Source organism: Artibeus jamaicensis, unplaced genomic scaffold (assembly GCF_021234435.1).
Source record: "Artibeus jamaicensis isolate MK-2021 breed Jamaican fruit bat unplaced genomic scaffold, CSHL_Jam_final scaffold_625, whole genome shotgun sequence".
Taxonomy (NCBI): Eukaryota; Metazoa; Chordata; class Mammalia; order Chiroptera; family Phyllostomidae; genus Artibeus; species Artibeus jamaicensis.
Window position 1 is genome coordinate 5,426,217 of NW_026522051.1, and position 13,873 is coordinate 5,440,089.

The 13,873-nt window shown below is 52.1% G+C and overlaps 2 protein-coding genes across 2 annotated transcripts; one reads left to right on the forward strand and one right to left on the reverse strand.

Annotated features, from left to right (window-relative positions):
* The first annotated feature begins 11 nt into the window (after positions 1 to 11).
* Positions 12 to 11,691, forward strand: PFDN2 (prefoldin subunit 2). The gene is made up of 4 exons (XM_037150085.2): positions 12 to 92; positions 10,397 to 10,485; positions 10,595 to 10,718; positions 11,398 to 11,691. Exons 1-4 carry the CDS (start codon positions 18 to 20, stop codon positions 11,569 to 11,571), a joined length of 462 nt encoding a protein of 153 aa, XP_037005980.2. The 5' UTR covers positions 12 to 17; the 3' UTR covers positions 11,572 to 11,691.
* On the reverse strand, positions 11,681 to 13,767 carry KLHDC9 (kelch domain containing 9). Its single transcript, XM_037150074.2, has 4 exons — positions 12,940 to 13,767; positions 12,609 to 12,768; positions 12,327 to 12,525; positions 11,681 to 12,100 (listed from the first exon to the last, which is right to left on the reverse strand). Exons 1-4 carry the CDS (start codon positions 13,461 to 13,463, stop codon positions 11,934 to 11,936), a joined length of 1,050 nt encoding a protein of 349 aa, XP_037005969.1. The 5' UTR covers positions 13,464 to 13,767; the 3' UTR covers positions 11,681 to 11,933.
* Between the last annotated feature and the right edge of the window lie 106 nt (positions 13,768 to 13,873).

The following is a 13,873-nucleotide window of genomic DNA, read 5'->3' on the forward strand; positions in this document are numbered from 1 at the left end:
CCCCGCAGGCGGCGAAGATGGCGGAGAACAGCGGTCGCGCCGGCAAGAGCAGCGGGAGCGGCGCGGGGAAGGGGGCGGTGTCGGCCGAGCAGGTGAGCTGCGAAGAGGGCGCCAGAGGGCAGCCTGCTGGGTCCAGAGAGGGCGCCCTCAGTTGCCGCAGGTTTTCGGTCCAGGCTCGCGTTCGCGCGGGCACCGGGGCAGGCAGGGTCCGGGAGAAGCCCGGAGGGCCGTTTAAGCCACGCCCCTCGGGTGTTAGGAGAGCCCCCTGGAAGGGAGCCCGGAGATGCAGGGTCTGGAAGGATGCTCAGGTCTGAGGGGAGCTGGTTCCACGCTCTCCCTACTTCTCCGCACCCCGCGACAGGGCTGGGAACGGCTGCTCGTAAGGAAACTCAGGGGATTAGTCTGGGGTTGGTCATGGAGTCGGCTACCTGACCCCGAAAGTGGATAGTCGCAGTCACTGCAGAGCCACGTGACGCACACACTGGATCAGTCCTGCGTTTTGTACTATTTTGATTCGGGAATCATTAGATTGAATTTCTTTAGAGATCAGAAACCCTTTTCTAATCCGAGTTTGCATTTCCTTCCAGTGCCTAACATCCGGAAACATTTTATAAATTAATCAGAAACTCCTTTGTCCTTGGACACCATGGTTTGTTAACCTTGGCTAGTGTTTAACAGATTAAAAGAAGTCTACATAAGAGAAAGGAAAACATAGTTAAACAATAGCTCTTTTAACTATAGATTCTTTTACCAGTTATTTGTTGAACAATTACTCAGGCAAAGGTATTTGCATGAGGATTTTTAAAACTGTCCCTTCCTGCCCTGGCTGGTATAGCTCAGTGGATTGAGCGCGGGCCTGCGAACCAGCAATTGCGGTTCAATTCCCAGTCAGGGCACATACCAGGGTTGCAGGCCGGTTCCCTGCAGGCCAGTTCCCAGCAGGGGATGCACCAAAGGCAACCATACATTGATGCTTCTCTCCCTCTCTGCTTCCCTTCCCCTGTAAAGATAAATAAATAAAATCTTAAAAAAAAAACCAAAAAACTGTCCCTTCCTTGCCATCAACGAGTCTGGGCGAAAACAAGTTACACAAAATGGTAATATGAAGCGGAAGAGGTCTAAAGTGCTGTAGGATTTTAAGGAGGGAGGAGGAGAGTTTCAGACTGGGGGAAAAAGGGAAGGGAGAGGAACCTAATGCTTTTTGAGGTTCTTCCGTGTGCCAGACACTCTGCTGGGTACTGGGAAACAAGAATGAAATAGACCTTGTAAAGTTAGCTCGCAGACTCATTTGAGAAAAGACAAACCAAGCCATAAGATTGACAGCGTCCCACACAGGTCTTTATTCTTGGCAGGTAGTGGAGGGACCCCTGAGAGTAAACTGAATCTTTGCATGGCAAAGATTTTGGGGCTTCATCACTTTTTTCCTTTAAAGATTTCATTTATTTATCTTTAGAGGGGAAGGGAAGGAGAGAGGGAAAGAAATATCAATGTATGGTTGCCTCTCATGTGTACCCTGCTAGGATCTGGCCTGCAACCCAGGCATGTGCCCGACCAGGAATCAAACTGTGATTCTTTGATTCACAGGCTCAGAGGATTGAGCTATACCAGCCAGGGCCATAATTTTTTTTCTTTAATTCTCACCAGAGGATATGCTTACTGATTTTAGAGATAGGGGAAGGGAAGGAGAAACATCGATCGGTTGCCTCTCGCATATGCCCTGACTGGGGATAGAACCTGTAACCCAGGCTTGTGCCCTTATTGGGAATCAAACCTGTGACCTCTCAGTTAACAGGATTTTGCTCCAACCAAACCACTCCACCTAGGGCAAATTTGGGACTTTTTAATGTAAACAGTGAGGGAGTCACAGAGTATATGTTATACTGTTCATTTGTTTTCTATTATAATTTTAAATATGCACATTGTGGAAAATGCAGGAAACTCAGGAAAAGGAAAAAATGAGAAATAAATTACCCATGATCTCACTATCGAGAGAGAACTATTCTTACTGTTTTGGAGTATATTTGAGAGTATACAGACTCTTAATGGGTTTGTATGTGTGTAGATGAAAGGGGAGGAAATGTATGTTTTACAGATTTTATAAAATTAGTATTATACAACATATCCTGTTTTGTAATCTGCTTTTCAAGCCTAGTAACATATCATGAACATTTTTGTATGTCATCAAGTGTTAGGAAAGTTAAAATGACACTAGTGTATTGAATGGATGTGGAGAGTCCAAAAGCAGGGAGACGATCCGGAAGATTGTGGCAATGGCTGAGATGAGAAGTAGTGAGGCCCGAACCAGGGGGCTGTCAGTGAGCCTGAGAAAATTGCTGAGGTGGGTGCAGTAGATTTGGCAATTGACTGGAAAGAGTGTGTTCCAAGTGGAAGCAGAGTTTTCTACCTGGAGGGCTAAAGTGGTGTCCTTAGCAGAAGCAGGGGAGACAGGGAGAGGAACCATTTAAAATGGGGTAGAGGAGGATCAGCTCAGCTCTGAATGACCTGAGTTTAAGATATCCACAGGGCACTTAGGTGAGATGTTCTATGATTATAGCAGCTGCTGTTAATTGATGATCTGCTATATGCTGGATGGATTGGGAGAGGTCAGCAGGGACCAAGTCTTCATGGGACTTCTTTCTGCTGTGTGGAGTTTGGGTTTTATCCTGATGTGAGCCATTGAAGGTTTGGGTATAGGAGTAATGTGGTGAGATTTTAATTCCAGGTCAGTTGTGCTGCAGTGTGGGCAGTGGGTTGAGGGGCGCCCCTGGAGGCAGTGCAGACCTGGGGCAGGGCAGCCGCGGGACAGCAGGAACCCGTGGGAGGGAACATGGACGGAAGTGCACGGATTGTGTGTATTTGGCAGGTGTAGCTTAGAGATCCAGTGGGTGTGGATAGTCTGAGGTTAAGATCTCTTCCTACTCTAAAAATCATTAAGTTGAAAATAATAAATGCACCATTAGGCTTCTGGGGAAACGTGTACATCAGAACATTGCTGGTAGCACCGTAGATTCACGTGTCCGTCTGGAGGGCGCTTCACAGCAGTGTGCACGAAGGCTGTAATCATGTTGCCGCCTTTCTGACTCCTTCATCTTACTTTTGGGAGTATGATTCAAGAAAAGGCTATAAAACTTTTTTTAATTACATTTTATTGATTATGCTGTTACAGTTGTCCTGGTTTTCCCCCTTTGCCCCCCTCCACCCAGCACCCTCACTCCCTCAGGCAGCGACCCCACCATTGTTCATGTTCACAGGTTGTGCGTGTGAGTCCTTTGGCTGCTCCATTTCCTACACTGTACTTCACATCCCCGTGGTTATTCTGTAACTACCTATTTGTACTTCTTTTTTTTAAAAAGGTTTCTTCATTTATTTATTTACCTTTAGAGAGAGGGGGAGGGAGGGAGGGAGAAAGAGAAGGAGAGAAACATCAACGTGTGGTTGCCTCTCACACGCCCCCCACTGGGGCCCTGTTTGGCAGCCCAGGCATGTGCCCTGACTGGGAATCAACCAGTGACCTTTTGGTTTGCAGGCTGGCACTCAGTCCACTGAGCCACACCAGCCAGGGCCCTATTTGTACTTGTAGTAATCACCGGACCTGTCACCCATCCCCCACACCCTCCTCCCATGTGGCAGCCATCAAAATGCTCTCCACATCCGTGATTCTGTCTCTGTTCTTGTTTGGTTTTTTTGTTCAGTTGTTGATAGGTATGTATTTATTTCCATTTTATTTTTCATAGTTTTGATCTTCTTTAAATAAGTCTCTTTATTTTTTTTTAATTTATTTATTTATCTTTAGAGGGGAAGGGAAGGAGAAAGGGAGAGAAACATCAATGTATGGTTGCCCTTTGCGCATCCCCTGCTGGGAACTGGCCTGCAGGGAACCAGCCTGCAACCCAGGCATGTGCCCTGACTGGGAATCAAACCGCGATTGTTTGGTTCGCAGGCCCGAGCTCAATCCACTGAGCTACACCAGCCAGGGCTAAATAAGTCTCTTTAATATTTGATCTAATAATGGTTTGGTGATGATGAACTCCTTTAAACTGTTCTTGTCTGGGAAGCTCTTTTTCTGTCCTTTGGTGCTGATAGCTTTGCTGGGTAGAGCAATCTTGGGTGTAGGTCCCTCTCTTTTCATGATTTTGAATATTTCATGCCAATCCCTTTCTAGCCTACAAAGTTTCTTTTGAGAAATCAGCTGACAGTCTTATGGAAACTGCCCTGTAGGTAACTATCTGCTTTTCTCCTCCTGCTTTTAAGATTCTCTCTTTATCTTTAACCATTGGCATTTTCATTATGACGTGTCTTGGAGTGGGCCTCTTTGCATCCATCTGGTTTGGGGCTCCCTGTGCTTCCTGGACTTGTGTGTCTATTTCCTTCACCAAATTAGGGAAGTTTTCTTTCATTATTTTTTCAAATAGATTTCCGACTTCTTTCTCTTTTCCTTCTAGCACCCCTGTGATGTGGATGTTGGACCTCTTGAAGTTGTCCCAGAGGCTGCTTATACTATCCTCATTTGGGGGGATTCTTTTTTTCTTGTTTTGATTGGTGGTTGGTTTTTTTTTTTTTTTGCTTCCTTATGTTCTACATCATTGATTTGATTCTTGGCTTTATATACTCTACTGTTGTTTCCCTGTAAATTGTTCTTTATTTCAGTTGGTGTATCTTTCGTTTTCTGGGTATTTTTTATGCTGCTGAGGTCCCCACTGAGTTCCTTGAGCATCCTGATCAGTGTTTTGAACTCTGTGTCTGATAGGTTGATTATCTACATTTCATTTAGCTCTTTTTCTAGAATTGTGATCTTTTCATTTGGGTCATGCTTCTTTGTTTGTTTTGGCAGCCTCCCCGTGTTTGTTTCTATGTATCAAGTAGAGCTGCTATGACTCCCTTGGTAGCGTGGCCCAATGTAGTAGGTGTCCTGTAGGACCCAGTGGCACAGCCTCTCCTGTCACCCCAGCTGGGTACTCGAGGTGCACCCTTTGTGTGAGCTGAGTACACCCTCCTCTTGTGGTTGAGTCTTGGTCACTGTTGGCCGGTAAATGGGAGGCATTTATCCAGGCCAGTCAGCTGCAAGGACTGGCTATGACCACTGACCACCAGTCTATGCCCTCTGTGGAGGACCAGCTGTGCAGGTGCAGGGTGGTGGTGCTGTAATGTGATTTGTAGCTGTCCACTGAGTGCACGGGCCCTGGGGTTTCTCAGGTGGTGCAGGCCAAGGTCAGCCCCCACCTGTGTTTTGCCTGGGGCCTCCCTGCCTGAGCTTAAAGCAATCAGAGATGGCTGCTACTTGTGCTGGGCCTCGAAGTTCCCAGGTGAAGCCAGGCTGTGAATGTAGGCTGGCTGCTTTTGGTGCCAAGCCTGGGGCTCCCTGAGGCCAGCTGCTGGTTTGAGAGGGTGTAGGAAGTTGTGAAGCTTGAGCCAAGACCAGCCATTCATATGGAGAAGGAGCTTGGGTGGGCCTGTATGTTGGGTGGGTTGGAGTCTCGGGATCTTCAAGGCATGTCTAACAGTATTGGGTTGTTGGAGTCTCAGATACGGCACCAGACTACAAGGTCTGTGGGGGGAGGGTTTAGAAAAGGAACAGTGGCCTCTGCTGGTCTTGATGGCAGACATCCCGGTTTCTCCCAGTGCCACTGGTGCTGTTCAAGCTGCCACCCCGGTGCTGGAGCTCAGAGGGAGTGAGTCTGAGTAGGTTAGTCTGTGTGTGGGTTCTTTAAGAGGAACTGCTTGGCTCCAGCAGTTTCTGCCACTGACTCAGTCCCCGCTGGTTTTTGCAGCCAGAAGTTATGGAGACTTATTTTCCTGGCACTGGTACCCTGGGCATTTTCCTGGCACTGGTGTGGTGTGGGGCTGGGACTCCTTGCCCCTGAGGTGTCCCTCCCAAGTTTTCATCCACCGCACGTGGGTGAGGGAGCAGCCCATTTCGTCTGCACCCCCCACCCGTCTGGAGGGTGGTTCAGAGTGACAGCCGCTCCGTGTTTTCGTTGTGATTGTGATGGGGCGGCGAGCTGTGTCAGCCTGCGCTGCTGTCCTGACCAGAAGTCCCCTCATAGCTCTGAAATTTTTGTGTTTTTTGTCTAGATATCTAAAATCATGCTATTTATTACTGAAATACTGGAAACAACCTAAAAAAACCTAACAGAGGAACAGTTTGTTCTAAAGAAATGTACAAGTAGAGTATAAATGCTCTGTGGCCCTTACAAGAAAGCAGTGTCCTGCAGATGTAGCGACGAGGAAGCAACACACACACACAGAGGGGAAAATACGACTTAGCCACGAAGAACAAAAAGGTTCTGCCATTTGCAGCAACATGGACAGGCCTCAAGGACATCATGTTAAGTGAAAATAAGTCACAGAAGTTTTCCATAATAACTGTGGGTAACTCATACATTTAAATAGATTCATTTTAGTTTGGAATTTGATTAATGGTTTGTAAACTGGGCCAAGAGGAAATAGGAGTTGTTAATTAGCAAGAATGGTTGAAGAACATTAAAAAACTTTTCTGACTTTCGTTAAATCGGAGAGTAGATTCCTACTAATTTAGGACAAGAAGGTCAGGCCGCAGAGATTTCAGACACTTCCTGGAAAGCTGGTTTCATTGATGAACCCAGCAGCCGTGCACCCAGAGGAGGGTCGTTCAGGTGCTGTGGGGACCTCCAGAACCTGGTTTTGTCATGGGATCTTCTCGGATGGAATGATGTTGACCGTGGAGAGGCTGCTCGTGTGAGTGGGGGTGCTGGCCTGGCAGTGCTGGGAAGGAGTCACCTGTGGGTGAGCGGGTCTCCAGGACCATCATTGGCACCAGTGGCCGAAGTAGATGGAGAGGAAAGGGCGGGGTGGAGAGGGCAGCGAGCCCTGGTGGAGGACACCTGGGCTTCTGAGGCTGTAAGTAGCAGGGGGGGTGCACAGGTCAGCTGTGGGGTGATGTCACTGTGTGCAAGCTTGCAGAGGGAGCTGGCGGTAGGGACCCTCATAGAGAGGAGGGGTTAGGCCCCTGGACGTCCTGAGACTGGAGGTGGGTGTAAATGAGAGTGAGATTCAGGCACTGGTGTGAGTGGTCCGGAGAGTCCAAGGCAGGGTGTGGAGGGAAGGCCGTGGCAGTGGTGAGCACACTTCACTGCCTCCAAAGCTGTCCACATCACCAGTCCCCGTGACAGAAAAGCTTTAGGAAGTAGGCGCCTCGGCTCTCCAACTACAGAATGACCTGTGAGATCTTTCTAGAAATGCCAGGGCCTGGGCCTCACCCCCAGTGACTGTGTAGCTGTTTGAGGAGGCCCCGGTGTTCTTGCTTTTGAATGCTCTGCTGGCGGCTCTACCCGAAGCCAGGGTCGAGAACTGGTGTGTTAGACATCTGTCCAAGGTCCTGAGCCTGTAAGTGGCAGGGACAAAACGTGAAACCTGCTGCTGCCAGCACCCCACCCACGCCCACCATCTCCCCCAGCAGCGGGCGGCCTTTCCCGACACAGCTCCGGGAGCACTGCAAGGGTGGTGCTGCTCCCGCCGGTCCGGTCCGCACAGCTCTCCTCTCCTTGGCCTCTGGGGAGTGAGGGCCCACAGTAGGCATGTCTCCGAGCCTTTACATGTGGTATTTCTTTTTTTAAATGATTCTTGTTTTTTTATTGTTCAAGTACAATTGTCTCAGCATGTGACATTCCTTGTGCTCTTTTCAGCCCCCACCCCTTCCCCGATTCTCACCCTCCAGGCTACAGTTGAGGCGGCAGCTCTCTGGAAGCTCCACCATGTAGGGTGTGCAGGCTGCAGGAGGCGTCTGTGGGCAGCTTCGTTTTTCTTCTTTTTATTTTTTAATTTTTTAATTTTTTTATTTTTTATTGATTATGCTGTTACAGTTGTTCTATTCCCCCTTTATTCCCCTCCACCCTACCCCTCATCCCCACCATTACCCCCCCTTTAGTTTATGACCATGTGTCTCAAGTCCTTTAGATTTTATATTTCCCATGCTATTCTTGCCCCCCCATCTATTTTCTATCTACTGTCTATGCTACTTATTTTCTGTACCTTCTCCCCCCTTCTCCTCCTCCCACTCCCCCTGTTGCTAACCCTCCTTGAGATCTTCATTTCTATGTTCTCACTCCTGATCTAGCTGTCCTTTTAGTTTGCTTTCGTTTTAGGTGTGGTTGTTCATAACTGTGAGTTTGTTCTCCTTTCACTGTTCATGTTTCTTTAACTTCTTTTTCTTAGATAAGTCCCTTCAACATTTCATATAATAAGGGCTTGGTGATGATGAACTCCTTGAATTTGATCTTATCTAAGAAGCACTTTATCTGTCCTCCCATTTTAAATGAAAGTTTTGCTGGATAGAGCAATCTTGGTTGTAGGTCTTTAGATTTCATGACTTGGAATACCTCTTTCCAGCCCCTTCTTGCCTGTAAGGTCTCTTTTGAGAAATCCGCTGACAGTCTGATGGGGACTCCTTTGTAGGTGACTGTCCCCTTAGCTCTTGCTGCTTCTAGGATTCTCTCCTTCATTTCAATCTTGGCTAATGTAATTACGATGTGCCTTGGTGTGTTCCTTCTTGGGTCCAACTTCTTTGGGACTCTCTGAGCTTCCTGGATTTCCTGGAAGTCTATTTCCTTTGCCAGATTGGGGAAATTCTCCTTTATTATTTGTGCAAATAAGTTTTCCACTGGTGGCTGTGCCTTTCTCCCTTCTGGTACCCCTATAATTCGGATGTTGGAGCGTTTAAAGATGTCCTGGAGGTTCCTAAGACTCTCCTCATTTCTTTGAATTCTTGCTTCTTGACTCTTTTCTGTTTGGCCATTATTTGCTTTCTTCTGGACCACTCCATTGATTTGAGTCCCAGTTTCCTTTTCATTGCCATTGGTGTCCTGTGCAATTCCATTCATTTCAATTAGTTTCGCCTTCATATATTTGTCTAATTTGTCGGTATAATCAACCAGTTCTGTGAGGATCCTGATCACCAATGTTTTAAACTGAGCGTCTGTGAGTTTTGCTATTTCTTCATCGCTTAGATCTATTGGCTCTGGGGCTCTGAGATCCTCCTGCGCCATTCTTGGTCTGTTCGGGCCCTTTAAGTGTGAGAAGGGCGCCTTGGATTCCCAGGTCGCTGGGTTGTGACGCTGTATGTAGGGGCGTGGCCAGAGCGGGGAAATGGCGACCCCCTCTGCCGCTTCTCACAGCTGGGTGCGGAGGAGCAGTGCCCTAGGTGGTTCACCTGGGCCGGGCTGCTCAGAGTCGCTGGGTTATGACGCTGTATGTGGAGGTGGGGTCAGAGCAGGGAAATGGCGGCGCCCTCCACTGCCACTTGCCGTGGGGACCTGCCGGCGGGTCCAACCGCCCACTCCCTTGCCTGTCCACCCACGCACAAATGCGCGACCTCAGTCAACACGCAGCCCCGGGCCCGGCTGTCTCCCCCACGGTCGCTCGCCTGGTCGCTCGCCTGGCCGCTTGCTGGGTCGCTCACTAGGTCTGACCCTGCGCCTGGATTCCATGGGCCTGAGTGTGTCTGGCCGAGTCCTCCTGTGCAACCCTGCTCCCCCGGCCACTGGTTTCGCCCCTTACCGGTCAGGCTGAAGAATTTGTTGTTAACGGACTTCCGAAAAGTTCAATTTTCCGTGTTCTGGCTGTGTTTTCTGTTGCTAATATTTAGTTTTCTCTAATCTTGGTTGTGTGAGAAGGCACGGCACATCCACCTATGCCTCCATCTTGGCGGAAGAACCCGTTTTTCTTCTTTTTTAAGGGCTGCTGTAGAAGGATAGTGGGTGGTCTGCACAGTTGAACGCTGGGAAGACAGGTCAGGTAACTAGTTTACAGAAAGGATAACCAGGTGTCTTAGCTCCTACTGTCTTCTGTCCCTGTGCGTCTCCACCCAAAATCAGATTTCTGTGGGCAGACTCGGACGTAGAAAAGGTCACTGTCCCTGTGGTCTGGGAGCAAGGGCCCTGTGAGTGGCAGCTCTGTAAGAACCCCCGTGTTGTGCGGCAGTTTGCCAGCGGCTGGCCGCTGGGCAGATCCCGGCAGGGGTAGTCGTCACGAAGCCTCTGCTGACCCCTTCGCCTGCAAGCTTCGGGGAGTGTGCACCACTGTCCACATTCCTCAGGGGAGAAAGTGGAGGCTCCAGCTTAATCCACTAGCTCTCTGACTGCAGAACTACATGAGAGATCTTGCTAGAAATACCGAGGCCTGGGTCTCGCCCTCCTCTGCCAGAGCGCCTGTGGCTTTGCACCCCACGCTGTGTTGCAGACGCTTGCTCTTCACCAGCTGCTACTGTGTGTGGACAGCAGGGTCTCACACAGAGCAGGCACTCAGGCAGAGCTGAGCAGGAATTGCAAACATGGCCCCCATGCAGCTCTGTAAAGGTCCTGTGTCGTGTGTTGACCCTGTGTCATTTTCACAGTGTGTCCTCTCCCTGTGTCTCTCCCCTTAGGTGATTGCTGGCTTCAACCGCCTTCGGCAGGAACAGCGGGGCCTAGCGTCCAAGGCAGCCGAGCTGGAGATGGAGCTGAATGAGCACAGGTGAGGCAGCCAGAGGTGTTGATGGTAGGGAGTTGGATGGCCCTCTTGTGGGCAGGGCTGCACGGCACGGGCCTTCATTCTGAGACCCAGCCCCGTCATCCTGCCCCAGCCTGGTGATCGACACCCTGAAGGAGGTAGATGAAACCCGCAAGTGCTTTCGCATGGTTGGAGGGGTGCTGGTGGAGCGCACCGTCAAAGAGGTGCTGCCTGCCCTGGAGAACAATAAGGAGCAGGTGAGCAAGGGGCCCTGAGGGGAGGTCTGGGCAGCGAGGGAACGGGGGAGGCCAGGGCTTTAGGGGACAGGAAGGGGAAAGCCTGAGTTGGAGCACATGTCTTGGACCTTGCTCTGCTGCTCCTAGACCAGAGGGGGGGGGGGCAGCACTGGGGACACGGTTTCTGGTCGTGGAGCCCACAGACCCCTGCGCCTGTGTCACCAGGAGGACTGGTTTGACATGTGGCTTGTCTGCCCCTTTCCAATGTGTAACCTTTGGAGGTGGGGCCAGTGAAGAGTCATTTTAAAAACAAGCAGCCCAGCCGTGTCTGGTGTGGCTCACTGGCCTGTGAACCGAAAGGTTGCTGCCTCGTTTCTTGGTGAGGGCACATGCCTGGGTTGCAGGCCAGGACTCCTGGTGGGGTCTGTGCAGTGGATGTTTTTCTCCCTCTCCTCCTCCTCCTCTCTAAAAAAAAATAAATCTTTAAAAAAGCAGCCCAGGTGATTCTCGTGCGCACTAAGGTCCCTGAACCACCGTGGTTAAGAAAGGAGCAACGGGAGTCACCTGTCACAAGTGTGCAGGCTCCGCTACCAGGTTAGGCTGGGGTCAGGGGTCAGAGGTGTCACCTCTTTCCCACTCCCCCAGCCGCTCTCCCCCCAGATGGGGGGACATGATATGACATCTGTTGCTTGCCCTCCAGATACAGAAGATCATTGAGACTTTGACCCAGCAGCTTCAGGCAAAGGGAAAAGAACTAAATGAATTCCGGGAAAAGCACAACATCCGACTCATGGGGGAGGAGGAGAAGCCAGCCCAGGAAAATGCGGACGGGGCTGGGGCCAAGGCCGGCTCTGCAGGGGTGCTGGTTTCCTAGGGACTGAGGCCTTGGCACCTTTTCCTACCCTGACCCTGCCTTCTTTTAATCTCTTTATTATTTTCTCTGCTATTGTAATATTTTTTTGTTGTTAATTAAATGTTTTGGTCAGAATGGTGAGCTGTAGCCTGAGGCCTTCTCCCACTGTGGGGGTGGGGTTCACTGGGGCAGGGGAAGCTCCCAGCATCAGAGGAAACTCGATACTTTGCATACGAAGATGCCTGCTGTTTACTGCCCTCACCCCAGAGATTCCAACACAAATTCTGACTCGAAGCTTGAAATTTAATAAACATTTGTTTCGAGGCAGGCAGCTGTAGTAACACCACTCTGTGAGGCTTAACTGTACACTCCAGCACAGTTCCTTAGAGGTAGAGGTCCAGGGTGCAGACCTGCGGGCTGGCTGTCCTGCCGTCCTCACCGAAACCGCCCACCAGGTACAGCTGGTCGTTCCAAAGGCAGGTGCGGTGGCCCACGCGCTTCAGTGCCCGGTCGGCACATGGGAAGCGGAACCACAGAGCAGGGGAAGTGCCTGTTGAGAGGCGGGGCTGGGCACTGGCGCTCCTCGCACTGATAGGGTCTGAAGACTAGGCTTGTCCCCATTTTCCCTCCTCACTAGATTGTTGGCCTCTGCAACACCAAATAATCTGTGTATTCCTCAGACTTGCCAACCAATTCTCCTCCCCCCCCCTCCATGACTGCCCACTTTCTTCCTACGGTCTCCGGGCTCCCCACTCAGCCACAAGGCTGGCACTCACGGGCATCGTAGACGTAGAGGTCATTGCAGATGGTGTCTCTGGCTCTGGTCAGAGTTTCTCCACCGAATAGCACAGCAAAGGGCCCGACCACAGAACAGGATTGATACCGAAGTCCCCGGGGCCCCTGCGGGGACCCCTGGCTGCTGCTCACAAGCTTTCCCAGTTGTGCCGTCAAACCAGGGGCCTCGGGCGGCTCCTCCTGGGGGGAGAAAGAAGGGACTGGAGGAATTCGAGCGTCCCAATTTTAATAGCCTTCCGCCCTGAGCAAGGTATGAACAGTACCTTAATCTTCCCGCGACCCCACTGCCCAGCTACTTCTGGGTCAGCTGAGCTGCAGCCCCCAAAAAGCAGGAGCTGGTGGCCTGGGCGGGGCCCCGGGGTCGGGAGCAGGGCAGCGCAGTGCCCGGATCGGGAAGCCGAGCGGCAGCCTTCCTCCGTGTAGCTGCGAGCGTGCACCGGTCAGGTTGAGTGGGGGTTCCGGAAACCGCGTAGTCCTGCCGGTTCCCACCCCTTAGCTAAGGGTAGAAAGCAGGCAGGGACTGGACGGTAGCAGGAGAGCTAGGCCATTCCCGGGGTTTGAGGCTGCCAGAGTGGGCGCAGGGGGGTGCCATACCAATAGGTGCGGGCGTTGGGGTCGAGCCTCAGCGAGTAGATGCTGCCGTAGCGGCGCTGAGTGCGCGTCCCGCCCTCCCGGCCGGCCACCCGCAGCTCACGGTCCGAAAGACGGGTGCAGGTGTGGCCGCTGAGGCCAGCGGGGGGTCGGCTGCCGGGCTCCATGGTCCACACTTCCCACTCTCTGCGCTCAGTGTCCAGCACAGACACCGAGGCCAGGCGGTGCGCCCCGTCCCAGCCGCCCACAGTGCACAGCCAGCGCCCGCACAGCGCTGCCGCATCGTGGTGGCTGCGCCTCGGGGCCCCCCGCTCCCCCTCCCGCACAACCAGGCCCCCCACCATGTCCAAGACCACGGTGTCACCGCTTGGTTCCGTAGCCCTGCCGCTTAGGAGGCCCCCCACCACATAGAGCCGGCCTCGCAGCTCGGTGCACGAGTGGAAGGCCCGCGCCAGCAGTGCGTCCCGGGCCACCGGGCTCCAGGTCCAGCGTGAGCCCCCTGCCCTGCCCGGGGATGCCGCTGCCATAGCCCGGGGTGCAGAGGGGCTGCGAGGCACCCTCCACTGGGTCCTGGAGCAGCTGGCGCCTCCAGCTTTGCTCCCTCCGCCTTCGCCAGCAACCCACGCAGCGGCGCGACCACGCCGCAAACTAAGGTCGCAAAGCGCCGGTTACCGTGACGACAGGAGCCCGGGCAGCGTGGTTACCGTGGCGATAGGAGCTGTGCGAGGTGAATGAAAGTCTTGAAAGCCGGTTCCCTGCGGCAGCGAGGGGCAGAGGATCGGAAGGACCGCGTCCCTAAGCGACGAGCTAGGTGCTGGAGGGGCGGGAGGGACCGTGTGGGGCTCCGGGGCTCCCTGGCCTCGCGGCGGCAGACGCAGGCCGTTTAGTCTCCGCAGCAGCCCCACCCTCGTGCTCCGCCTGGCCGCTGGGGGGCAGC